This window comes from Anguilla anguilla, chromosome 8 (assembly GCF_013347855.1).
Source record: "Anguilla anguilla isolate fAngAng1 chromosome 8, fAngAng1.pri, whole genome shotgun sequence".
NCBI lineage: Eukaryota > Metazoa > Chordata > Actinopteri > Anguilliformes > Anguillidae > Anguilla > Anguilla anguilla.
In genome coordinates, this window is record NC_049208.1 from 49679959 (window position 1) to 49707020 (window position 27062).

The window sequence follows — 27062 nt, forward strand, 5'->3', positions numbered from 1 at the left end:
CAGACCTCTTGATCTGCAGTCAAAAGCTGTACCACAGAGCTATACAACCCCTTGCCCAGCCCAGACATTGAATACCGGAAATTGTGAAGGAAGAAACTCAGGAGCCCTGGGGCCCACCTTTGTATGCTGATGTGATCAACAAGGAAAACATCTGCAGGTAACTGCCTTCCCTCTCTGAATGGAACTATTAGTCAGGCCTACTATGGATATGGACTGGCAAGCTGTAATTTGGTCACTAAGGTAATTGACTATAATATCATGTTGGTTAATGTCCTAACACCTAGGTTTTCAACACAGGGTCCATGGACCCCTAAGGGTCCTGGAAGGTACAGTTTGGGATCCCTGGCCAGATTTGAAATGCAATGAATGTATATAATCCTAGATTTGTGGAAGATATTTTAAAATATAAGTCCTTTTTATAAATATATCCCTTTAAACGTATGATGGGGGTCCCCTAGATTACTTTGAGCCTGAGTGGGGGTCCTTGGACTAGAAAATGCTGAAGACCCCTGTCTTAGCATTTGAAATTTTAAAGTGAAGTTAAGTAGGTGAGCCTGTCAGATTAGGTATGTATTTGTTTTGACAAGGGCGACATTTTTTATTTTTACAAACTAATATCGTTATTGAACGTTTCTAGGGAGAACAATGCGACAATAGCCTAGATCATAGTAAATAACATGTTCTTTGAAGGTTTCGTACTGTGATGTCATAACGGTATCACAAACGTGCATGGTACATTCACTCAGAATATAATGCTATTTATTCAATTTTGAAAACAACACAACTTGCTGAACAAGACACTGCGATCAATTGCGAAAATGAAGTATTCAGTGTTATGCGGTTGTCCGGTAAGTGTATCATCTATCATTTTTAGATATCCGTGTTATTCATCTTTATTTCCAATTTTAGGCTTAGAAGTATCTGAGCCTGCCACCTTTGGGCACATATTGCCGCTTAGATTACAATTAATTTGAATTAAGATAAATAAATAATTAAATATTGTTTAGAAATAGCAACACGAGACAAATTGGCGGGGGGTTCGCGAGACTGTGCATTGGAGGCAGGTGTAACCAACTAGCTGGCGTAAATGACTTTTTGTTACATTTCCCAATAAACAGCCCAGCAAAACCACAACATGCGCCGAAAGTTTTTTCAAGTCGCGGACTTGACATCACTGGTTTTGACTAGCGACGCTTCAGAAAAAAACAAAGGGATAAATAAAATAAATAAATAAATACTCTTAAAACTTTTAAATACAACATCTTGTCGTTCATTATGTTTTAAAACAATATCACAGGACTGTTCTACGGTAGTTGAATTAATGTTACCGATAACGGGAGCTATAGCCCTTTTGAACCACGCAACAATTTGTATTTGATTACTACTCGATGCTAGCATGCATGTTACTATGAATAAAAACTGACAAGCTAATCGTAAGTCTACTTATTCGGGACCCGCATATTTCCTCAGTAAGAATACTCAGACACAGTTGCGCTAGATTTAAAACTAAAACTTTATAGTTTAACTGTGATGACACATGTTGAAATTAAATTCTAATTTTACCCTTTCTCCTCAAACAATCATATTGTTTGTCTTCATGTGACTGCACGTCTCCATATTCAGTGTAATACAGAAGGATGCAGTTTTTGCAATCTGTATAACAGAGACAGACATCACATTTTGTAGCTATAGTTTGTGTATCCTGTGCTGCAATGTTTACAATGTCCTCATAGTGTCTTCACTAGACAGTGCCTGACCTGATGCTGAATTTTGTATGCTCACTTGCGTGAAGTCTACACATATGACAGTATTGTTCTCAACACAGACTGGTGACCCAATCATAAGATATTCATCGGAGAACATGGGAAATGTAGGGCTATACAGCGATGATTTTTGACTGGGGGTAGAGGAGGAGGTAAGGGGTCTTGTACCTGGTCACCCTCACCCACCAACTGAAATTAATAGTGACACAATCATAAGATGTTCATAATTGAGGGCTAATACTATACTTCCTGTATTTTGAAGGGGGTGAGCAAGTGGGGGTGTTGGTCACCTTCTAACTACCTAACACAATTATGACGCAAGCATAAAAGCATAAAATACACTACAATTCATGGAAAATGGAGGGTAGAGTCATCCTATAGCACCACTTTGTGTGTTTTCTGGGTGTACTCCCTTCAGCTGAATAAAGCAACTCTGACTGACTTCATCGCTGCCTCGTGGACTGTCTGTCTGATTCTTTGTGAGAGACTATAATTTCCACGACAATTGGCCTCCTTCAATTTTTCTTTCTTCTTTCTCTGTCCTCTTTTCTCCTGATTTTTCTTCTTCCCCCGTCTTCTCTCCATTTTCCCATCTTCCCTCTGACCTAGCAGGGCTTTACATAAACATCTTGATCACTTGTTTTTGAACATTTATTAAACATGTTTAAAAAACAAAAAAAAACACAAAAAAAAAACAGAAACACATAATTCAATTGTTGCATTAATTGCAATTTCAGAATTATAATAGAGGTAGCATGATCATTAATGGGACTTATCTTGAGATTATATTGTAGAACTGCCATTTGCGTATAAACGTTAATATGAGAAAGGGATTCCTATCGGCGTTTTTAGCGATGCCGTAGGCTACATATAGTTGTAACCCAAGTCACAGGAGGAAAATAGCAGTCAGGAAAGTTAGGCTGGAAACTGTGAAGGGATGTCAGGACAGTTTCACAATATCTGGGCGGGACAATCTAAAAAAATATTTTTGGAATATACATGAATACTGTGATTAAAATAGCCTTATCTTTTTTTCATCAATTCTCATTGACACATTGGCATTTTTTTTTACACAAAAAGTATGATAAAATCATAAATCTTATTTATATTTCTCGCTCATTTCAGGAGAGAAGAGACAAATGATGAACTGTTCAGCATTCCTTGCCTTTATGCGATTTTAGTTCAGGTTAAATTGTCTGCAATTCAAGTACAGCTTTTAAAACTCGGTTTTCAAATGCAATCTAAATGCAATGTACTTTAGAAACTTAACACAAATTTTCAGTGAAAAAGAACTTATTTAAAATGGAAAGAAATCACTAATGTTACAAATCCCATATGAATTCTATATAAATGGTTTTGAAGTATGTGCATGCCTGTATATTTCCCTGGCTATACAATGAATAAGTAATATATTATCATATTTCCTTTTGCACTTTAACAGTAAGCGTCTGGACTCTCTTTGTACCAAAAATGATAAAGATCTGACACTCCTAACTTATATCTATAGAGATTATGTCATGGATAATAAAAAAACTTGAAACCATTTTGACTAAATACTAAAAATAGTATGTTAAGAAAAACAAGCAATACTGCCTTATACATTGGCCGATTTGAAAAAATGTAACAGATTTGCGATCAGCTCAACTAGCTTGACAAGTGTACCAAAGGAATGCCGAAACTTCCACTAAGGACATTAATGGGTTAAGCTTGAAATGACTGTCTCGCTTCACTATATATGCTGTCCCACTTCACCTGAATACTCCGACTGAGTGAAAGAGGGTACCATGCTATGTTTAAAGGTGTTTATCTTCTATACAAAAACACATTTAAAAAATAAAAATAAATTCACACATAGATTCACACAAGAAGCATTAAACCAATTCATAGAAACATCACTGGTGCAAGTAAAAAACGTTTTTGACAGTCCCCTACTGAATTTACCAAAAAGTGTCCCACATTTGCTGAATCCACCCTATGTATTAAATTACATTTTTTTCATTTGGACAGACATACATTTTAATAGGTAACCACGTTCAGTCCTCAAGAATAAAAATGAAACAAAAATACGTTAGCGTTTGAGGTGGTCGATATACGTCCTCCCTTGAGCCCTGCCTGGACTGTTGTTCCCCAGCTCTCAATAAACAAACAAGTAGTTGCTCAACCAGTTATTGTGCTAGTTTCGTTTTACATTACATTACATTAAATTACAGACATTTGGCAGACGCTCTTATCCAGAGCGACGTACAACAAAGTGTATAACCATAACCAGAAACAAGTGTGTCGAAAACCCTAGAGAGAAATACCGTTCCAAGTGCAGGCAACAACCACATAATTCAACTTGGTTTTCTGCTCACAATAATACTGGAATCGAAACTGATGCGTGAATTGTGACTCGTTATATTTTAAATGGAAACCCAACTGACGTCTCATGGCAACGGAATGGCAAACGTGTCAATGTCAATGTCAATAGGTTTTAAGATGTGTTATGACAACACCGGGGTATAAATAATCAGGACTACGCTTAAAAAATTCAACAGGAGCTAGCAGACACATTTCTCTGACCTGACAAAACTGCTGGTAAGTAATCTTTCTCTATTCACAACACCAATGATTATAACACACATGGATTACCAATGTAGCAGACAGGACAAATAAATAAATAAACACTCAACTGGATAACACGTTTATGATAAATTCGGCGTTGTGGTTTGCTAAATGTGAGAAGTGTGACTCTCTGGGACGGGTATGGCAAGCCCTTTATTCATTTATTATTAATTATTAGGACCGGCTTTACATTAGGCTATATGTAATTATTTTATGACTAGCGCTAATTTTACGTAGCCTATCTCTTATTGTTACATTTCGATTTGTCAAAATTCTATTTAAGTTTATCTCTAATTATATTTTGATTAGTGGTTAAGATTGAAGTTACTTTTGCCATTAAGTTGCATGGAACCTCCGATTGAAAATATCTACAATTCAGATTTGACGGTCTAAAACGTGAATCCCAGATTTTCTCCATTTAAATTGGAAGTGGAGATATGTGGAATTTTAGTAGGCTATTAGGGGAGAGTCGCCATAAATATAACGCTTGATAAATGTCACACGATTAATAACACTTAATGAATAGTGCGGCTGTCATAGCAATTTTGGGGTTGTACGTGTGCAACTGAGTCCTTGCCACCTCCCGAAGAAACGAAGCAATGTTTGCGGGAAATACTTCCAAAAAGTTTTTGAGTGAGCTCAGTAAAATATGTTCCGGAAGGTTGCAATTTTCCATTAAGGCTTGTTTTCCCTTTGCAATAAATCAAATTGTACATCACTTTAAAAAGTTACATGTCATTGAAAAGTTGTATGGTTTTCGGAGTGCATCAAAAAACATGATGTCCCCCGTATATAAAACTAACAGTCATAATTATGCCGCCTCTGAGTTGTTATTACAAACAACGAACATTCTTAGTGTTAAATGTTTACAGAATGCCATCTAAAGGGAAAACGAATGTGTTGATACCCAGGCTAGTCACGGATAGGCCTTCAGATTTACATTACATTACAGGCATTTAGCAGACGCTCTTATCCAGAGCGACGTACACAACTTTTACATAGCATTTACATTGCATCCATTTACACAGCTGGATATATACTGAAGCAATGCAGGTTAAGTACCTTGTTCAAGGGTACAACGGCAGTGTCCTACCCAGATTTGGATATTGGGGACAGTGATGGTGCTGAAACCATTTACACGTACACAAATTTTTACATAGCATTTACATTGCATCCATTTACACAGCTGGATATATACTGAAGCAATGCAGGTTAAGTACCTTGCTCAAGGGTACAACGGCAGTGTCCTACCCAGATTTGGATATTGGGGACAGTGATGGTGCTGAAACCATTTACACGTGGTGTCCTTTTTTTGGGAGACCTTAGGCATTTAAAATGGTGTTTAATATTTATTAACGTATGCCTGGATTTAGGATTAGGTCCGATGTAGAATGCGCGCAAGGTCAGACGTAAAAAAACACGAATTGCACCAACTGGGCGTAGCGCTATGTCTGGCTGTGAATTCTACGCCTCCTACATGGTAGGCGGAAATGAAACTTCCCCAGCTGGCATTTCAACATTTATTCACGGGTGAATCAACGTCGTGGATGACTCACTGTTGAATTTTGTTTGGATTTTGAAAGGCGAATCAACGTTGATATCGCGACGTTGTTTCAATATCTAAAAATGTTGTTGTTCTTTTCTATTTTTAACATATACATTTAGATTTTTGAAGTGGTATTATAGCCTAGCTACTCAAAATATAATAAAATGCTAATAAAATAATAATAATGACCATAATAATTTAAAATGCAGAACGTTTTTTTAAGACATTATGTTAATTCAACGTACAGGTCTTGTTAAAATTTCAACGTTGATTTATAAGTATTTTGTTAACTTTTTACAACAATTTAGCGTTAAATGTTTCGTCGTTTTTTCAATGTTGAAACAACAACTGACATTATTTCAACCACATTTCAACGTTGAAGGTCGGTCACGTGCCGGCTGGGTCGCATTATTCTCCTAGGTTACGCTCTTAACAAAATTAAAAACAGCTGCCTCTGAATATGGCGCCTCTCGTTTTCAGATTTCACAGCCTGCGAGAGACGAGACCGAACAATCCTCTCGAAAGATATGGGGATAGTGAGCTGATTGAACTCTTTCGTTTCAGTAGGGTTGATCTGTTTGAATTAATCGACGAGCTCTCCCCTTTATTAGAGCATGTCGCTAACCGGAACGGTGCGCTGTCTCTAAGCATTGTGGATGCTAATAGCACTGCAATATTTTATGCCAATTGTGCTTTTCAGAATACTTTTAGGGGATATGATCGTTTGTGTCCGCCCATAAATGCAACTTTTCATACAGTGCTGGATGACCCAAGTGATTAATGGAAAAGGAAACAGCCACAGGCCTTTATAATAAACACTCATCAGATTGTTCTGTTTGGTAGGCTATTTGCTTTGTAAAGGCATACCTGGGTGTTAAAAAAACAAATAAAGGCACCTTTCCTCATCTATTTTACGGTACCGTAACTCACTTTGCGGTAAGTTACGAAGCTGCTCTTGCGTCAATGTTTATTTTTTCACGAATAAAGCCCCATGCTTCACAATCTGATGATGTGGCTGGTCTCACGTTACCACTGGAAATGTATTTCCTTGATTAACATTAGTATGTGCCGAAAAAACGGCGTACATTATAGGGCGTTTTCATTCATTGTTACAATTATACCACACCTCTGTTACACTTACACCAACCGGGGGCTTGCGTGAAAACTTTAAGGTTAAATTTATGGTGTCTGTCCATGAATCACCATACAGAAATATGGAAACCAATGCTCACTTGCCCATATTTAAATGTCAGAAGAGATGTCAGGCCAATAAAATCCCTGTGAGATGTCATCTTGGGTTTTAATTTGGCCACAATGAGCCCCAATTTCACTGCAGTGAAATTCACTAAATATTTTGTCTGCTGCATCTGCACCACAGACAACCATAAGCTTTCTTAAGCTTTGTCCTCTTTCTCAGTGTACTCACTGTAATAGGAATTCTGTAAAATGTACAGATTTGTTGGCAGCAATTAGCTTGTAAGTTGCTTTAATACATTTCACAGTATGCTTACGGTAAGTACAATCTCATAAAAAACACGTTTTCAACGTACAAAAATGCCAAGTTACTCACTCACACATACAAGACATACACCGTCTATAACTCATTCATTCACCCTGCCAAAATCCAGGCCTGCCATTAAAAGTATTGATAATAAAATGACGCCAAGTTATGGTATTACAAACAATATAGGCTATCTTGCCTCACCGAAATTAAATAAGATGTACTCCAAAGCAATGCTACCCAATATTTCCTCAATTCTTTCAAGTCACTTGGCCCTGTGTGTATAAGCATGCAGTACATGGACAGGCCAAACATATGTGTGGATGGCTTTCTCACAGTCAAGATTGAATGAATAGGTGTCTATATGTCCAATTTGTATTGGTATGTATGTATTTCGCTGCCCAGCCTTTCTGTTGCGTGAATGATTGTATGTGTCTTTGTATAAATGTCTGTTCGTAAATGTGAATGCAACATGCTGCGAGGGAAATGTCCCCATGGGTATAAAGAAGTTCTCTATGTATTACAATCACTTGTACATTTACTCAAATTCAGTTCAGAAGCAAGTATAAACATATGTTTCTGGAGAAATATGCTTCCTGTAGTTACTCACCAGCGGTTTTCTACATGAATTTCAATGTGTTCCATGAGGCAATTCGAAATATTCAACACTTTGATCTGACACAAAGTTTGCATGATATTGTAAAATAATAAGATTACAAAACACATGGCCAAGTGACTTGAAAGAGTACTAGTACTAGTAGTTAGAATTATGAGTGAGTCATAATTTTAAATGTAATGTTTTAATGGGGAGTTGCAGAACGTACATACGTAGTAAGTGTTTGTATGTGGCTAGATAGAGAACAGGGCGAGGTAACATGAATGTAGAAACGTGGCGTTTGCTGATAAGAAGGTTTTGTACGGTAGCCAAGTGAAGAAATATAGTTAGTAGAAATGGCACAGTGGTGAACTGGTGTAACTTTTTATTAATAAAAGGAAAACGTTTGCCGTCATGAAATGCATGAGGAGACATGTTGTTAGTGGGATAGGCGGCAGGAAAAATAAGAATGATGAGAAGAAGAATAAGGAGGAGAAAACGCAAAATGGCCTTAGTTTGGGGCTTTATCATTGTGTGCACATGTGAAGTTGTTTATGATTTCTGTCTGTTGAAATGGGGTGAGAATGTACAGTGTAACGGTATGGGTGCTGGGACCCAGGCGCAGAGTGGGAAAAAAAAAAAACACGAAACTCAATAAGGGGAAAATTAACAAAGACTTTACTAACAACAGGCAAACAAACAGGGAACAAACAAGGCCACAATGGGCAAAAACACAAACTCATAAAAAATCGAAATAAAACAGAAAACAAGAGGAACTCACAAACACGGGCAGGGCAGAACACAGACAGGGCAGAACACGGGAAGGCAGAGCACAAGGAAAGGTCAAACAAAACACAGGCAGGTATAATCGGTCTGAAACAAAACACAAGTCAGAACAAACACAGGCAGGCAAATACGGTTTGCAAACAGACATCGGAAACAAACACAAGGAACCAGCACCCGAGTCAAGCGAACAGAGAACTTAAATAGACAAGGGGTAACAAGACACAGGTGAACTCAAAAAACAATCAAACCAGAAGGAGGGGATAACAAGACACAGGTGGGAACAATGATGGAATAACGAGACAACCAATAATACAATTAACAGGGGGGAACAGGACACAAAACAGAAGTGCCGCCATCTGGCGGCCCAACAGGGAAAACGCAGACAGGAACACCGGAACATGACAGTACAGAATTTAATGTTTTTAAGGGCTGAGTGTCTGTGGCTGTTGTGGTTATTTCTTTGGGGAACCCTGAAAAGTGCCAAACTCTCGGTGCTGTATAGGTATAATATAAAATAAGGTATATATATATAAATAATATTTTTAAAAAAAAAAAATATATATATATATATATATATATATATATATAGGGCATGCCCCCGCCAAGGCCTAACATCCCAATTATAGGACCCATCTAAGTACTGTAATAGCTGAATAGCATAGAATAAGCATACTGTGAAATGTATTAAATCAGCTTACATGCTAATTGCTGGCAGAAACTTACTGTAAATTTTACAGTGTTCTTTTTACTGCTATTATTTAAAATGATATTTTTTTACACTCCAGCCTGTTTCCTCGGCCTGAGTCCACGGGATGCCTCCAGTCCTGTCCCATGCTGCATGGTCATGGACCGCTTCAGCCCTGTTTCCGCTTTGCCCAAGCTCCAAATCTATCATCCAGCTCCTCTAAACTGCACACTGTACTATACTGAACTATACCATTCGGTCTTCTGTTATTCCTGTTAGCTAACACCTCATCTGTAACCTGCTTAACCCATTTTATTTTCTGTAATAGATCCCAGCATTTCTGCTACATTCCATTCTACTGCTACGTTCCACCTAACTGGCCCGTGGAGGATGAGCTTCCCCTCCATAGCCGGGTTCCTCTCGAGATTTCTCCCCACTGGGAGTTTTTTTTTTTTTTTTTAAACTTACAGTATGTATTTGCTATTTGGGGGTTCAGGCTTGGTGTATGCTACGTTTGCTGTTTTTGATTCTTGCCTTGCTACTCTATGAAGCATCTTTGTTACATTACAGGCATTTAGCAGACGCTCTTATCCAGAGCGACTTACACAACTTTTTTTTACATAGCATTTTACATTGTATCCATTTATACAGCTGGATATATACTGAAGCAATTTCGGTTAAGTACCTTGGTCAAGGGTACAACGGCAGTGTCCTACCCGGGAATCGAACCTGTGACCTTTCGGTTACAAGTCCACTTCCTTACCTACTGTGCTACACTCCGTTAACAATTCTCTGTAAAAAGTGCTATACAAAAAAAATTGAATTGAATTGAAATGAACTTAGGGCTTATTATATACATACATTATCTAACCCACTTATTACTGGTCAGGGTCACGGAGGGTTGGAGCCTATCCCAGCATGCATTGGACGAGAGGCTGGAATACAGGCAGGTCACCAATTTATTGCAGGGTACATGCACCCTTCCCTCTAAATTCCTTATTTCTCCAAGTCTCCAAATAGCCTAACCAGCATGTCTTTGGACTGTGGGAGGAGGCCAGAGCACCCCAAACCCATGAAAGCACAGGGAGAACATGCAAACTCCACGCAGAAAGCCCACGCAAGGTTCAAACCTGGGACCTGGTTCACAGTGATCCAACAGTGCTATCCACTGCACCACCGTATTTCAGCAGGGCAATGTGCGCATCAAGTCAAACGAAAACCAAAACAACAAAGTCTTCTCGCACATAATGAAGACATCACTGGATCCACACATTATACAAGTTTCTGTGATTAAGAAATTAGTCTTTGATCATTTGGAGCTATTCTACAGCTACAAATTAGACTATGCCTAAGTAAAGAAAATGGCCGAACAGGCTACTTACCTGATTTTGACTATGATATATGTCTCTAGTAGTGTGAAAACAAATATTTTGGGGTACTCATGTGTCTAATTTGTGCCTTGTTGGATTAGAATACCTTGGTCTTCATGTGAAATTATGATCTTTTTTTTAAAAAAAAACATTAAACAATTGAAATTACTTTTTTAAAAATTATTATTGCAAGAATTCAGTACAGGGTACAATGCAAAGCAGGATGTAAAAGTAGACTATAATTGATCAGTGTGATGGCAAAAACTATAGAAAACATGTTCATGTAAACATGATCAATGTTAAAAATAACCCAAATTTGAATCGAGGACAGCAAAGTTGGCATAGCCATTTGTGGCTAGAAATGTGTTGCAGTTAAAAAAACCTTTACTGTATTAAGAGTTGCAGCAAAAATAAATTTGCTGTAAATTTTTTTTGCTGCAAATTTCACAGCCATTAAATTTTCACCAGATTCAGGTGTTTTTATAATACAAGGCTAATATCCTACAACAGTAAAAAGAAAGAGTAGATAATAATAATAAAAATAATTTCTCAGACAATTGCTTTATGATTGTTTTAAGATCGTTTGCTTTCATTTGTGCAAGTAATTAAATAAATAAAATAAAAATGTTTCTCAAGAGTTATTCTGTGCTTACTGCCTATACAATATTTGGAGGCTCTCTCCGGATGATGTGCCTTTCATGTTTGTCGGCATTTTGGCCTATGGACAGCTCTTGGACAGCAAACCACGTAACTCCTTGAAAATTTCAGGGTCAATTTTCAATCTGTCTGGGAGTATTGTAGCATTTAATTTTTTACATTAATAATATTCAAATTGTGTTATGAATTAGAGATTTCACTTTCCTTCACACATCGTTCATGAGGCAAGTTCAAAATAAACCGAATATCCCTTCTAACATCGGTAATTAAAAGACGATTACGTTGCAATAGGCTGACTAACGTAAACTTTTAAAACCGCCTAATTGACTCAAGAATATGTCAAAGTCAATGACGAAAATGATGAAAGCCTGATAATTGCGTGTTTGATTTCCAGGCTTGCAAACATTCATTCTGAGGAGATAACAGGACTGGATTTCTCTTTGTACCCGTTTTGGCTGCTGTCCAGGGTCCTGAGGCCACGATTTGTACATGGTCGTAGCTCCGTCCATACTGTTGAAATAAATATTGGAGTAAGAATATTTTGTCGCATCAGGTACCATAATTTTTTTCGTGAGACCCAGATCCACATAACGGTAACAGACTGCCCTAGAATTCCGCAGGATAACTGGAGGTTTTCACTTAGATCATAGCCGTTGACAGAGAGAGTTGCGTCAATGGAGGCTTAGAAAGCCAGACAGTCACGTGGTTAATTAAGGCTTCAGATAGTTCCTCGACGCCGATTTAAATGCATGTTTTCAATAGAAGTATGGAGCGGTAACAGCGATTTATGGAATGCAGTAAACAATACATGCATTGATTTACAACATATGTAAATTAAAAGCCGACATATATTGGAAGTGTATGTGTAATTACGTTATAATTGTGAAAAAAAGAAGAAAAAAAAGGTAAATTACTTCAAATTAGAGGATCAGCATAAACAATTGTTCCTTCATAATACCATTATGTTATCGACAGCGCACACACTGTCGATATTTCTCCCATTCATAAATTATCTTAGAATTACATTTAATGTGTATTTTTGTATCTCGTGCAGTGGCTTAATTGCACAAACCTAGACGACACTGAAGTTGGCTCCCGATTCGCAGCTCAATTACATTAGAGGAATTTAGCAGACGCTCTTATCCAGGGCGACTTTTTTATTTTTATTTATTTATTTTACATATACATTGCATCCACTCATACAGAGGGATATATACTGAAGCAATGCATGTTATGTACCTTGCTCAAGAGTACAGCGGCCGTGTCCTACCTGGGAATCGAACACAAGACCAACTCCTTGTTACCCATTACACTACACGGCACTCCACTCCAGATTCGAAACTTCCGGTCCACCTAAATCGTTCGCGTTAGCCTATACGATTGGATGATTTCACGGTCTTCCTCGCGTGTTTGCAAATGCTGTGATGTGCTTCGAAAAGTGAGCAATGGCTCGAAAAATAAATTGAAGAATGTTGGTGATGTGGAAATTTGTAAAAAAAATAATAATAATTAAAAAAAAAAAATTAGGGTACGTTAACTTCACATGTCTTTTCAAGGCTGTAACATGGAAAGATCAAATACCCAAATGTCACACGCATTTGGGTATGCAAATTCTAAAAAAAATAAAATATGTGACACTGGAAGACCTGTGTTGTCATTCTGCGAGTGCAAGTGCATGTCTGTCATTTATATATGAATTATTATTATCACTTACTCATTACACACACAATGTAAAAAGAAATGATATCTCATTAAAAACACATTTTCAACACACAAAAATGCCAAGTTACTCACACTTACAAAGCACTGTCTATAAGTAATTTATGCAAACTGGCTAAATCTAGGCCTGCCATTAAAAGTATTGGTATCAAAGTGATGCCAAGTTACTGTACTACAAACAACAGAGGCTCTTACCTCATGGAAATTAAAGAAGCTGTATTCCGAAGCGATGCTATCCAATGCCTCCTACATGGTTTCAAGTCACCAGTTTACATGGTGACTTGATACAGCCTGCGTGCTCCTGAAAAACAGCTCTGTGCATAGAGCTGCCCGCATCGGGCACAGAACTGCCTGTGCCTGCTGAAAAACAGTGGAAAAAACTGCCTGAAGTGCTCTGAGAGATAGCTATGCTGCCTGGGAACCGCCCACTGGCTGGGAAGAGATTATTCAGATTACATAACAATTACAATACAATATTTTTTGTATTGTACTCAATTTAGACACCATTTTATAGCGGCTATAGCTATGAGGAAGAAGTTCTATAGTTGCGGGTGGAGGCTGCAGTCACACTGTAATTTATAACCTTGCCCACTCTGATATTTTCAGGAACTGCAGAAACCATGGGTGTTCGTGGACTCCTAGGTTACATGGAAGAAAACAGGAAGCAGTTTTTTAAGGACCTGAAGCTAAAAAACACAACACTTATAATTGACGGATGCAACTTTTACTTCAACCTGTACTTCTCCTCACCCTTGGACCAGCAGCATGGGGGAGACTATGATGCCTTTGCCAAACTCATTCGAGAATTCTTTAAGGTTCTTTCCACCTGCAACATAAAACCCATTGTCTTGCTGGATGGGGGAGTTGATTACACCAACAAGAAATTTCAAACACGACAACAGCGAGCCCAGAACAACATCGAGAAGGCTGTTGATCTGTCACATGGGTTAGGAAAGTCGCTCTTGCCACTCCTCACCAAAGAGGTGTTCAAAGAGGTGCTGCACAGCCTTCATGTCCCCTTCATCCAGTGTGTAAATGAGGCTGATTGGGAGATCGCCTGCTTGGCCAGCGAGTGGAACTACCCAGTGCTATCTGCGGACAGCGACTTCTTTGTCTTCGACTTGAAGGGTGGGTACCTCCCCTTCCAGTTGTTCCAGTGGTGCAACATTCGCGAGTGCCCAGAGACCTCAGAAAGGTACATTCCAGCCTCGTGTTTCTCCATCGACAACTTCTGCGCCCGCTTCAATAAGATGAACAAAGAGCTGCTCCCTCTCTTTGCGGTGATGGCTGGCAATGACTTCACCAACCTGGGGGACATGAGGACATTTTTCAGCCGGGTCAACGTCCAGGGGTCCGGCCACTCTGCGCATGGCAGGACGAGGGCCCAAATTGACGTCCTGCTCTGTTGGCTGTCCAAGTTCCCTGGGCCGGAGCAAGCTTTGGACGCGGTCGTACAGGTTCTCTGGGACAGTGCTCAGGACAGCATCCGACCCCAGCTGTCCTCTGGGATGCAAGAGTACAGACTCTCCCCCAGCAACCTCCCACAGTACTTCACACACGGAGAAATGGTGCCCAATCTCCCAGAGCCTCTCAGAGACTTGCCTAATTGGGTCCTGGTTGGCCTGCTCAGCGGCGACTTGCCCTCCATCATCCTCGAAGTGCTGGCGGTGCAGATGACCATGATGCGAACGCAGGTGGAGGACCCCCAGCGTCCCAGCAGCCACACGGCCTCCCTGCCAATCCGCAAGGTCCTGTACGGGCTGCTGCTGCATGGCAAAAGCATGCCTCTCCAGGAGCCGTGCACAAAGAAGAAAAAGATCGCTCACCAAAACGAGGGCAGCCCACATTACCATGTGCGGGAGTTTGACAGGGAGGGTCTCAACTTGAAGGAATTCCATGTTCAGCCTGACCTCCCAAGTGGCATCCAGCACCTGCCTCTGAAGACACTGAATGAGGTAGCTGAGTTAGCTCCCTGTATCAGTGGAGCTTTTTCTTCAAAAAATACTCTGTGGGACCTTTAAAAAGACCTTTAATGGGCATTGGGTTCAGATTAAATTTAATTGCACATGCTCGCACATTTAAAAAAAAGAACATCCATGCAATTACAATCCAGCCATCCAGCAATGAAATTATCATTACTTCTGTTTAGGACATTATTCTCAATGCAGTGCTCAATGATTGGACATTGAACCCCTTGACCTAAATTTTATGCCCACAGATGTCTTGTATTCATTTCCACCAAACATCTCCAAGCAGGTCTTTGACTGTGAATGGTGGAGAGATTTCCATTCCAGCCAAACAGCCAGACAATGTGGTAAACTGTAGAATCCACATCACTTCTGTTTCCTTGAATATATGCGTCACATCCTCACTTGTTTTGTAGGTGCCTCTTCCTGATCGACTCCAGGTTCTCCTGAAGACTCTGAAAGTGGATGAGTCCATCGCCAATGCCGTTCTCCCTCACCTCAGCTTACCTGTTTGCGTTACCTGCTACTGGCTAAACTGCTCCGAGCCCAAACCTGACCTGCATATTGTCCAGGCCCTGCTGCTGGGCATCGTGTATGGAGAGCTCTGCAGAACTCAAGGTAGCCGGAGAGGTGCAGCAGATAGCACAAGTTCTAGAACATGCTGACAGTCTTCAACAAAAACACTTAGTGTCTGCCATACGTGCAAGGGATACCTATTTAATGTGTACTAGGACCTATATGTTATCAGTGGCACAAGTGAACACTTTCTGTCGTCTGTAGTTGGGAACACATTGTACCATGTACACTAATATGTGCAGTACATCCTCATCTATAGTTGGGTCCACATCCTGTTACTAGGGTGTAGATTCTGCTATCTACAAGGAAGCACTTGTTCTACAATAGATGTTATGGGAATAATGTACCCAGTGGAATGCTGTTTGTCCTTGCCTTTGTTCCTGGTCTCTCAGTGTAGCGATAGATTTAAAAGTCTGGACGTTCATGAGCCCATCTGAATTAAGACGCCGATGACAGTCACTGATGCCCAGATGGGTGGTGTTACATCACCAGTAATGGTCTACACCACACGTGTCTCTCCAGGGCCAGAGGCTGGGGATCCGGATTTGCAGGCCGTCTGCGATAGGCTGGGCAGGCTACGGGTTGCAGTGCGCGAGAGGAAAGAGTTAGACCTGAAGGTGGCCCATGCTTACAGCCAGTGGCAGTCCTGCCTGTGGATGAGCTTCTACCTGAACCAGCTGCTCCAATGTCCACTCCCAGAGCCAGAGTGTGCCTGGTACCGTATGCACGAATGCACCCTTCTCTCACAAAGGGCTCTTTACCTGCACAATATTCCTCACCCCTTCACATGTGGAATATTGCGTTTCAAAAATAAGTATTCCAGGAGAAGTGGTCAGGACAAACACGAATGCTCAAACTGTCAAAAATAATGGCCTGTGATTGTGACTGTGGCTTGCTTGTTATTTTATGTCTCACACCAGACACTTTTAAAAATCATTTTAGTGAATGATCAATTCCACAAATCGAAGAATTCCAGAAGATGTTTTCCCCATAAAGTTGCATTATTAGCTGGTCGCATGATAACTGCAAAGTCAGATATTCCTCTGCCCCCTATTGTTAGCGCTCCTAGGCTACGTTTACACCGCAGGTCTTGAATCCCACTTAATTTTTTTTTTTTTTTGGTTACCGATACGAAAGCAAACAACCACACCGCCACGGCCATATCACCATCTACAATGGACACAAAAGGAGACAGAAATGATCATTCAAGCTATTGCTTTTCGAAGTATCTTAGTTCCGCAAAGGACACCCCCTGTATTTTAGCCTATACCGACTCTTCGCCCCGCATACTCAGGCACACAACCTCGGAATTTGCCACTGGATTGAGCCTTTGTCCGCCATTTAACTTCTTTTAACTTTCACCGTTACCCGCGGAGAGTGGTTGTGCATGCAGTGTAACCTACGTTATGCGTAATTCAAATGCGAAAAAGGCATGAAAATGTCACATTTTGAATGACGTGCGAATAGCCGGGAAATAACGAACCGTGAGTTTAGATGACAGTCGCATTACCAGATGTCTGATTCCTATCAGATTTATTTCCACATACGAATGTGGACCAAAAAACGGATCTGTAAATATCTGATTCTCCGGTTTCCACGTTCGTATTACATATCCGATCTGTGCCACATACGACCAAAAAATTGGAACTGAGTCACTTTTACCAGGTGGTGTAAACCTGCCCTTAGTCATGAGCAGTTAAGGTCTTCTGAGCGAAAGGTTCATGGTGAAGGGGAGCCTCATGTTCAGTTCATGCTGAGTGTTTCCCGTCTCTCTCGGGACAGGTTGTACAGCGGGACGTTCGCGCACGGTGCCGTGAAGAAGCTGAGGACGGGTATTATCCCCGAGGTCCTGCTGGGAGGAGCCGGCGTTCCCGCGAGGCTCTACGAGACCATCCAGTGGGCCGTGCAGCGTTCCGTGGGCACTGACTTCTTCACCCCGCCTTCCAGGAGGCAAAATATTGGGGCTGGAGCCGCTGTTGAAGATAAGTAGGCAACACTCACGCCGGGCACCCACCGCACGCGTCGCGTATGCGTCGCGTAAACAGCAGGGCGAAGCAGCACGGCGCGACGCGTAGGGTGTCTCCACTGGTTCCGTTTGTGTCGCGCAAAGGCTTGCGTAAAAGCTATATATTCCTAGTAGCTCTCGCAGTCTGCAGTGGGCTTTTACATCGTGTATTTCACGTTTGTTCACGACTGTTGATTATGGGTTAAGTGAATACTTTGGTGAGAGACCTTTTTCAGTTTGTTAATTTGGTAATATTTCGTTAACTCGTAAATAGCCTACGTGAGAAAGTAAACGCTTTCAAGAAGTACCATAAACTTAAATCGCAACGTAGCCTGCATAACAATCAATCTCAAACTGTATTAATTTATTTGCTTGGTTAACAAGCGTGCCAATTTCATGAAGAATATGTAATGATCATAATAATAATAAATAATCCGTAATCAACCATTGGGAATTCCCGTGTTGTCTTGCCATTCACGTCAAAACATTTATAGGATCAGATTTAGTAAAATCAGCTAATCATGAAAAAGTCAGTAACAGTTTTAATCTTGAAGGGATATGAACACCACAACGCCATGAACACCGGAAGCTTTGAAGTACAAGTGCAATAAAGGCTTGCTTACAACTTCATTTATAAAATAGGTGCATTTTCATCGGCAAGACCACTAAATAATCTGATTTTTTTAAAGCTCTGTGGATTATCTGATTTTTATTAACAAGCCCTTTTTGAAAGCACGGCGAACGAAGACATCGGAGAAGTCAAATAGGCTGAGCAATGGTTGGTTAAAAACTATCTTCCAATACTCGAGCTAACAAACCGCTGCTCGGTGCATTCCCTTTTACGTCACTCAATAGCCTACGTCTTTCTGTGGTGTATTTTCAAATTTACCCCACCCCCTCCGGAAAATAAGACAGCGAAACTAGTTTGCCTTTCCCCCAGGTTCCAGTTATTTATTTATTTTTACAAAACGAAAAGGCTTGTATTTTTTTAGCTGCTTAAAAAATATCTGGGAGGTAACTAGGGACACACCCCCAGTAATATAAGAATGAAATATAAATCAGAGCATGTATACCTAGCATTTTAGAGCATATTTCTGTGTATAAACAGGCCAACGTGACGCGCGACAAGCCGAAAAAATAGAACAGAAGCGAAAAACTACGCTTCAGTTCGCTTGTGTCGCGCGAGCTTCGCAGCCGGTACGCGACGCGTTCGCATCTGGTGGAGACGACGTCGCCCGCTGCCGTTGTAATAACAGTACTTCAACTACGCTTCAGTTACGCGCGTAATACGCGCGTAGTGCGCTCGCGGCCGATACGCGTGCGGTGGGTGCCCGGCTTCAGTTCGCATTTTTGATGCGTACTGATGTTGCAGTCTTACGAGGAGACTGCCGTAAAAATTGTGTCATTCCATTATTAATTACAGCTCAGGAATTGCTTGCCCATTTGCACTGTACCTAAAAATACATTGTAACAGCATAGCTGGGAAGTTTTTACTTTTGCAATATATTCAAATATCCTTCTTTTTAAGACACACAATATTAATTATGTGCACAATGCATGATGTGCAGATTTTACTTGTAGAGGTCCTATTTTAAAGCCTCAAATTATTGTAATGCAGAAGACTATGTACACTTAGGGGACATTTTTTTAGTAATCAAAGTTGTGTGTGTGTCAGTTCGATAAAGTTGTTTCACCCAGGCTTAAGATAAAGATGTTTTGCTTGATTAACCAGAAGCTTTGCTTGAATACTAGCAAGCTAGACCAGCTGAAAGCAAGTGTCTCCGTATGTGGTCAGCTAAAAGCTACTATGTTTTGTTTGCAGTGAAAAAGAATGTACATGGTTGGAACAATGTAGTAATTTAACAATGAGTCACCAAAACACCAAACCCAAAACCCAAGCCGCCAGTCACAACAAGGCCCACCCTTCCCAAAAAATCCCTCCGCCTGGTGCTGCACCCAACCCCCTTGTCTGAGTGCCCACCGACCTCACACAAAGACGGGCCCTTCCTCCTGCGCTGACAGCCTCCGAGGCCGACGCTGAACCCCTCCCACTCCCCCGAAATCCCCGACTACAGCCCCCGCCTTAGCCCAGGCCAGCCCCCACCCCCGGGCATTTTACTTCCTTCTTTTTATTCACTCTTTAGTTTTTTACTAAAGAGTGGGGCGACATAGCTCAGGAGGTAAGACCGATTGTCTGGCAGTCGGAGGGTTTCTGGTTCAAACCCCGCCCTGGGCGTGTCGAAGTGTCGTTGAGCAAGACACCTAACCCCTAACTGCTCTGGCGAATGAGAGGCATCAATTGTAAAGCGCTTTGGATAAAAGCGTTATATAAATGCAGTCCATTTACCACATAATGATATATGCTTTTATTTAAATGTTTTTTATTCTTCTATGGTTTATTTATTTATTTTTTGTCATCCTGTGCTTACTGTTTCAACACGTTTTACTTCATTTTTAATGTATTTGGAAAAGCACTTTGCGCTGAATTGTGCTTAAAAGCTGTGGGCTTGGTCACTTGTTTTTGAGGAAGCAGACTCATTTTTAAATAATGCCATCAGCTAGCTTTCCTTGTTTTACTTCCTTCTTTTTATTCACTCTTTAGTTTTTTTTTACCACATAATGATATATGCTTTTATTTAAATGTTTTTTATTCTTCTATGGTTTATTTATTTATTTTTTGTCATCCTGTGCTTACTGTTTCAACACGTTTTACTTCATTTTTAATGTATTTGGAAAAGCACTTTGCGCTGAATTGTGCTTAAAAGCTGTGGGCTTGGTCACTTGTTTTTGAGGAAGCAGACTCATTTTTAAATAATGCCATCAGCTAGCTTTCCTTGTTTTACTTCCTTCTTTTTATTCACTCTTTAGTTTTTTTTACCACATAATGATATATGCTTTTATTTAAATGTTTTTTATTCTTCTATGGTTTATTTATTTATTTTTTTGTCATCCTGTGCTTACTGTTTCAACACGTTTTACTTCATTTTTAATGTATTTGGAAAAGCACTTTGCACTGAATTGTGCTTAAAAGCTGTGGGCTTGGTCACTTGTTTTTTTTTTTTTTTCCATTTGAATACGCTTGGCTATTGAGAATGTAATAATGAGCTCCTGGCTTGGCTCCCTCGAGCGAGGGGGGGTAGAACTTATTGTGCAACGGATGAGATTGCCACACGTTACACAGAGGAGCTTGGCATTTAATGATGAGAATGGAATGTCTCTTTGGTGCAAAAGAAGAACAAAGGAAATGGAAAGTACTGGAGGCTTGGACTTACTGTACCATTGCACACAGGGACTGTCTCGCTCAGGTATATAAGCTTTGCTGAATCTCAAGATAGTTGAGATGCCCTCTAAGCTCCTTTGAAAAGGTGTTTGAACTGTTTCTCCTATTTGATCAAATATAATAAAGAGTGATTCTGTGTGAAGCTCTGATTTGCAGTTTCTTTTCCTTTAGTATGTGCGAGATTTCCACGACAAACCACAAAAAGGGGGAGCGTGAAAGACAGTGTAGACTTAGGGGATCATTTTTAAGTAATTGATTTGTGTGTGCGTCTGTCTGTTCTTCATTAGTTAAGTAAGTCTGAACATATCACTCCTGTTCTGGCCTCCTTGTACTGGCTTCCGGTATCTTTTAGGATATGTTTAAAACCACTTAGAGCTGCATCTTACTGCATGGACGACCCATACATTAGATTGTTTTTAATTGTTTTTAAAAGCACAAAATAGGGAGTATGGAAGACTGTGAACGCTGAAGGGACCATGTTAGAGTAATCACATGTGTGTGTGCAAATGTTGGTTCTTCAAAAAAGTAAATGTTTTTTGTGCAAGCTTCAGAGCTGATTCAGCAGGAACAAGAAGAATATGCACGTGGTTGGAACAATGTAGTAAGCGCTAAAAAGAAAGTTTTGGTGTAAAATGCAGAGCATGTCAGAGAGCTTGCTGCTTTGTAATTATTTCAGAGTAAGCCTCATGCTGCTGCATTGTGATTTCTCTCCATCCTAACAGTGCTTATTCTTATCACAACAATCCTTCTAAACTCAGACTGGATTATTTCCCCCACAATGTATATATATATATATATATATATATATATATATATATATATATAGGAGATCAACTGTTTAGTTAGTGTTCTTATCACTTTTTTTGACTGAATTTGTGGTTTTCTGTAGATGCACTGGCAACACAAATAAAATTGATCTTCGCCTGCACAACGAAAATGGAAGGCGGCAATCGGCAGCAGATAGCAGCGGCACTCGTCTGTGTGCTAACGTGTGCGGAAACACCGCTTTAAAAAAATGGTTGGCAAGACGGGACAACACGGCCTGTCCCTTTTTCAAAGACAGCTGGAGGTAAAATGATAGCGAGCTAGATAAATTATTTAGGCTAGCCTTGGTTGAGGAGAACAGGGATGAGCTACGCTGATTGCCACGTGCAGAAAATATCACATCTGATTTAACCATGTTATAGGCCACATCAATGATATTAGATCACCTTATCTCCCGCTCAGACGCAAGAATCATTATATTAAAGCTAAATAAAATCACTCCGCAAGGCAAGAACAGTTATGCCTCTAGTTCAGTGGTATCAAACTCGTTGCCATGGAGGGCCGTGTGTATGCAGGTTTTCATTCCAACCAATTAATGCTGCCTTAATTGAGTCCAATTACTCATTCAGCCATATGCGTTTAACAGCATTGAAGCACAGAATATAAGAAAATTTTTATTTAGACAATGCGGGTCACCATAGACGTCGGGTCACCATTGTGCACAAACCTGCATCCCTAATTCAGCAAATAATTTAACTAATTATATAATCAAGATCTGAGGCTGGAATGAAAACCTGCATACACACGGCCCTCCATGGCAACGAGTTTGATACCACTGCTCTAGTTGATTCTCCATGTGCACTATATGACTATAGGCTATATTCTGAAAGCTCATTGGCTGTTGACGGTTACACGTTGAAATACGAGTGTTTGTGTATCATATACTTCATGAAGCATGCCTAAAGACTTAAGATAAAAGCAAACCAGTTTGATATTCTCGCAAGAGTCGCCGACTCTCTAACCATGTCACATCAGAAGACTTTTGGTCACGGGCGCGGGCCCCAATCAAGCAAAGACTGGGGATTTTTGTGGAAATTCTCTGAAGACCTTGAAAATTAGTCTGCGACTACAAAATCCCGGCTAAAATCGTGTAGTGTGCACAAGGCACGCGACGACTGTTGGTCATCAATGCGCCATCATCCATAGGTAAATTCCATGGAAGCAAAATTTCAGCAAAAAACAAAACAAAAATGAGATGACTTTTAAGTAAGAAAGATGCAAACGTTATTGGCAGAGATTGCACTTCATCCTCAGACAATGTGCATGATATGTGTGTGCGCGCGCAGGTTTAGTTCCGCTCTGTTTTTACTTCTGAAAGAAAGCTCACAGGCGACTGTTATTTCACCACATCAATTAAGTACCTTAAGATTTGAATGAGGGAGGAGGAGGATTCATTGGTTACATAATTTGATTGATTAATTGACTGATTTGTGGCTGGTTACTGCTCGTAAATGGCCTGGCTATGAGCCCACCAAGAAGCTTCTTTTTAGGGATTAGCCACCTTGCTGTGCCTTAATTAAAAAATTTGGGGACCTTAATCTCAAACCTTTTTATTTTTTACAGTTCTTATTTATGATTTTATGACACCTTCATGTATACTACCCGTTCCACTATGTTCTGTTCTCACTTTTTTGTTGTGTAAATGTAGGCTACTTACAGTGCCTAACAAAGACATCCTGATAGATATACTGCCTCAGACCAGTTTCCACTTCAAACTCGCATTGAATGTGCAGTAGTAAAGGGTGCAACTGATTGATTTAAGTATTTACACGAACCGCCATTGAGTCAAATAGAAGCAGAAGGACCAGACGGGTAGCTGGAATGGCTTCCAACACAACCTCCTGTCTGTGGGAAGGCGTGGAGCTCTTTGAGGTAGCAGCAGCGATCACAGAGACACAAGTCTGTTTTTATGAATGGCAATGGAGCAGCAGGTATCTTTTTGATAACTGTTTGGGGATTACCTCAGAATTTCACCATGCCTGTTAAACTTTGAGAATTAGGTGTCTAGAGTCATAGGCTGTACCCTTGCCTATCTGCAAGGAGGGCCAAATGACTGGCAAATTATTGCCGAAACTTGTTACCTGTAACGATGCCGGAAAGGTCTCAAATGAGCAGGCCTTGGCTCAACTCTCCGTGAAAGTACTATGGTATATACCATGCTGATAATCTGAAAGTAGCCTATGCACACCATAACGAAACAATTTATCTGGAAAGTTGCCTAAAGAGAACCGATCTGGGTTTCATTTAACAAACAGCAAATTCGTTAGGAGTAAACTGAACGTAAAGGTAACGACGCCACAGCGTGTGGCAATTCTTCGCCAAAACAGTTCTACTTTGAGGAGGTTTTCTGTGCCGACTTGACGGATTTAGTACAAATTCTGCCCTCTAGTGTTTTAAACGCGTTAGCTTTCCTCCGTGTGGAACGCATGTTTTACCAGGTGTTTCCAGCCAGGCGTTTGAGACTGCTGCACCAGCTCCTTCAAAATGGCGAGCCACCTTCGTTTCGTCGCGCGGACAGTAATGGTCCAAAATGGGAATGTGGACGCTGCTTACAAAACGCTAAACAGGTAAAGTTTGTGTCTTTGTTTTTATTATTTTAAGTGTTTTGATAATCAGAATGCATTTACACAGTGGTATTGTGTAAGAGGTCACTTGGGCTTCATGCGGTCACCACAATGATAATGTCAACGCTGCAGTTAATCGGCTTCAGATAAGCGCATAATTTATGACATAAGCTAACTTGACTAGCTAATGTTGTTAATAACGTTTAGTAACAGCAGCAACCACGCAGGCATTTGAAAATACGGTGGTGGATATAAATAACTAGAATGCTGGCCCAACACTCTCTGTACTTGAACTAGCCGCGTACTTCATGGTACAGCCAACAGGGGGCGAAATCTCATGCATATTTGTTTTCTTGACTGGTTTTCTTGACCAGCTTTACGGTTAACGGCTCATGTTAGGCAGTTCTAATGGTATGATAGTTTCTAAGTCATTGCTAGAGAATAGCGGATCCTGTTGGCTGTTTTATTAGGCTTTATATATGTAGTTATGATTTTTTGGAACTGAATGTATTACCAGTTTTTCCTCGAGTATAAAGTAAAATTATGAAACGCACACCGATCGCAATCAGAAGATACTGAAAACGATTTTATGTCGATACACAGTATAGTTGTCTGGCAGTTGTATTAATGTGCAGGCGGAGATCTAGTATATTCAGAATACCACTATTGTACACTTTTCAGGTTCTGCATTTTTTTTTAAACAAAAGCTTTTTCCGATTATTACATTTAATTAGTACAGAAAGCAAGCACGGGTAAACAAAACACGTCATAAAGGCCGACGTTCATTACTGACATGGAATCTAAATTCTTTCAGAGAAACAATGCGAAACATTTGTTATTGAGAATCCCTTTCGGCAGCAAGCTTAATTGAAATGTTTTCTCATTGCCTTTGCTGTATTTTCTGTTGTATAGGTGTCGGTTTGTTTTTTTCTTTTTCTCCCATGTCTCAATTTGGTTATTTTGCTTTGCGGTTTAGATACCAGTCCCCACACGCGACTGCACAACCTAGCCGTAAATTCATATCAGCGGTAGAAACTGTTATACAACGTTCTGGCACAATGACGAAACGCATTGGTTGTAGACGTTCAGGGCGGGGCGATTATCCTTTTCCGCTTTCCTATTGGTTCGTACGCCTTTTGGGGGCTTGGTTTTTGGTGGTTTTCCAGTAAATGCCTGGTGCGTCAATATCCGAAACATGTGCTTGCAGCCCCTGTAGTCACTGAATCTAGAAGGCGCAGTCCGTGTACTCTTGAGTGGAACAGAACGTCGTGCACCAGCGACCACAGTGATGAATTTATGGCTGCCAAACCAACCGGCAGTAACAAAATAATTCGGACTGCATTGCCGAAACGTGTGTTTTGCGTCTAGCTCATTTCAATGCTGTGCTCAAGCACAGGTGTTGTGAATTTACATAATCGTTATGAATAGAATGCCTTCTACTTCAAATCTTAACGCAGCATAAAAACACGGAAAGTTTTTTTTGTTGTTTTGTTTTGTTATGATGCTATTTTGTAATTCCTGCAAAGTGAACTGTTTTACTTTCATGCCAACTTCCCTAGCAAGCATGCTAGCCGACATAAACATTCTTAAATCCGTTGGTATAGAGTGCACTGCTGTGAGTAAACAGTTGACGCGTCCCAGGATTCTGCCTGCACTTGAACGTGCAGTAGCCTGTCGCTGCTGCGAGTCTTGCGCTTCGGGCACTGATCAGAGTGTCGCCATGGTGTAGATTTACTTGTCATCAGCTGTGCGCTTCATATTTTTGTAACGTTCGTGTTTATGTCTCTTTTCAACCCCCCCTCCCCCCTCCTCTCCAGGGTGCTGTCAGTGGACGGAGTGATCGAAACGGTGCGTCGGAATCGTTACTATGAGAAGCCGTGTCGGCAGCGGCAGCGGGAGAACTACGAGACGTGCCGACGGATTTACCACTCGGAGATGGCCAGGAAGATCGCATTTGTTTCGCGGGCCCACCGACATGACCCCTGGACTGGTAGCTAGGAGGAGGAGGAGAATGTTCGGGGAGGGGGGGGGGTGTAAATGAGTGTAATAAATGAATGTTCTGCACCAGACTTATGTCTTGCCATACCTGTACAGTGAGAGAGACTTTCAAAATGTAGTTGTGTCTAATCCATCCGGTGGTCCTTTGCAGCCTTTTCGATTTGGATAATTACGGTCTACCCCAATGAGACCTGGCCAGAACCTGGGCTGCTTTTTATAAGTAATGGTCTCCTGATCCAGTATGTTCATGCCCCTGTCCTCCAACATGCATCATCACCGATGCAGAGTCATGCTTGTGTGCGTTATCTCTGTATTTGGTTTGAATGGGGTTGTTGCTCTGAAGAAAGAATCATGGGCTTGGACCCCTGTCTCCATCCTTACAGCCCCCCAGTACACTCCATCCAAATCTTCTGAAGATGGGGCACCATTGCGGGTGGTGAATAAATCTTTTGTGAAATTACTACATCCGCTTGTATTTGTTTTCTTGTCTTTGATTTTTTTTTCTTCCAAAGGGGGTAACTGCTCATTTATTTTCACACCAGACAAAGCACTACATTTACCTTGAGTTTAAATTGCCCACATTTTAGCTTTAAGCCTTCCCCTCAATAATCACAGTTGGAT

The 27062-nt window shown here is 40.6% G+C and overlaps 2 protein-coding genes and 1 long non-coding RNA gene across 7 annotated transcripts; 2 read left to right on the forward strand and 1 right to left on the reverse strand.

The window, feature by feature from the left end:
- Positions 1-1495: 1495 nt before the first annotated feature.
- Positions 1496-13822, reverse strand: LOC118233733. Its single transcript, XR_004766559.1, has 2 exons — positions 13422-13822; positions 1496-2377 (listed from the first exon to the last, which is right to left on the reverse strand). It is a non-coding gene; the product is annotated as an uncharacterized LOC118233733 (long non-coding RNA).
- LOC118233698 (protein asteroid homolog 1-like) lies at positions 3476-19301 on the forward strand. The gene is made up of 6 exons (XM_035429568.1): positions 3476-4340; positions 13833-15181; positions 15610-15811; positions 16292-16484; positions 17552-17770; positions 19116-19301. Exons 2-5 carry the CDS (start codon positions 13847-13849, stop codon positions 17757-17759), a joined length of 1938 nt encoding a protein of 645 aa, XP_035285459.1. The 5' UTR covers positions 3476-4340; positions 13833-13846; the 3' UTR covers positions 17760-17770; positions 19116-19301.
- A 4178-nt stretch (positions 19302-23479) lies between these two features.
- On the forward strand, positions 23480-26904 carry mrps21 (mitochondrial ribosomal protein S21). Of its 5 annotated transcripts, none has more exons than XM_035429615.1 (3): positions 23480-23810; positions 24328-24446; positions 26261-26904. In XM_035429615.1, exons 2-3 carry the CDS (start codon positions 24364-24366, stop codon positions 26439-26441), a joined length of 264 nt encoding a protein of 87 aa, XP_035285506.1. In that variant the 5' UTR covers positions 23480-23810; positions 24328-24363; the 3' UTR covers positions 26442-26904. The 5 variants fall into 5 exon arrangements, 4 of the variants coding, with proteins under 4 accessions (XP_035285506.1, XP_035285507.1, XP_035285503.1 ...); XM_035429616.1 differs by having other exon boundaries at positions 23480-23751; XM_035429612.1 differs by having other exon boundaries at positions 23481-23810; positions 24318-24446.
- Positions 26905-27062: the final 158 nt, after the last annotated feature.

Excerpts from the sequence above, each read along its gene's own strand:
- mrps21 (XM_035429615.1), top strand. The coding sequence starts at position 24,364 with ATGGCGAGCCACCTTCGTTTCGTCGCGCGGACAGTAATGGTCCAAAAT. Across the intron at positions 24,447-26,260 it reads GCTTACAAAACGCTAAACAG|GGTGCTGTCAGTGGACGGAG; the intron begins GTAAAGTTTGTG and ends CCTCCTCTCCAG.
- LOC118233698 (XM_035429568.1), top strand. The coding sequence starts at position 13,847 with ATGGGTGTTCGTGGACTCCTAGGTTACATGGAAGAAAACAGGAAGCAG. Across the intron at positions 15,182-15,609 it reads CTCTGAAGACACTGAATGAG|GTGCCTCTTCCTGATCGACT; the intron begins GTAGCTGAGTTA and ends CTTGTTTTGTAG. Across the intron at positions 15,812-16,291 it reads AGAGCTCTGCAGAACTCAAG|GGCCAGAGGCTGGGGATCCG; the intron begins GTAGCCGGAGAG and ends GTGTCTCTCCAG.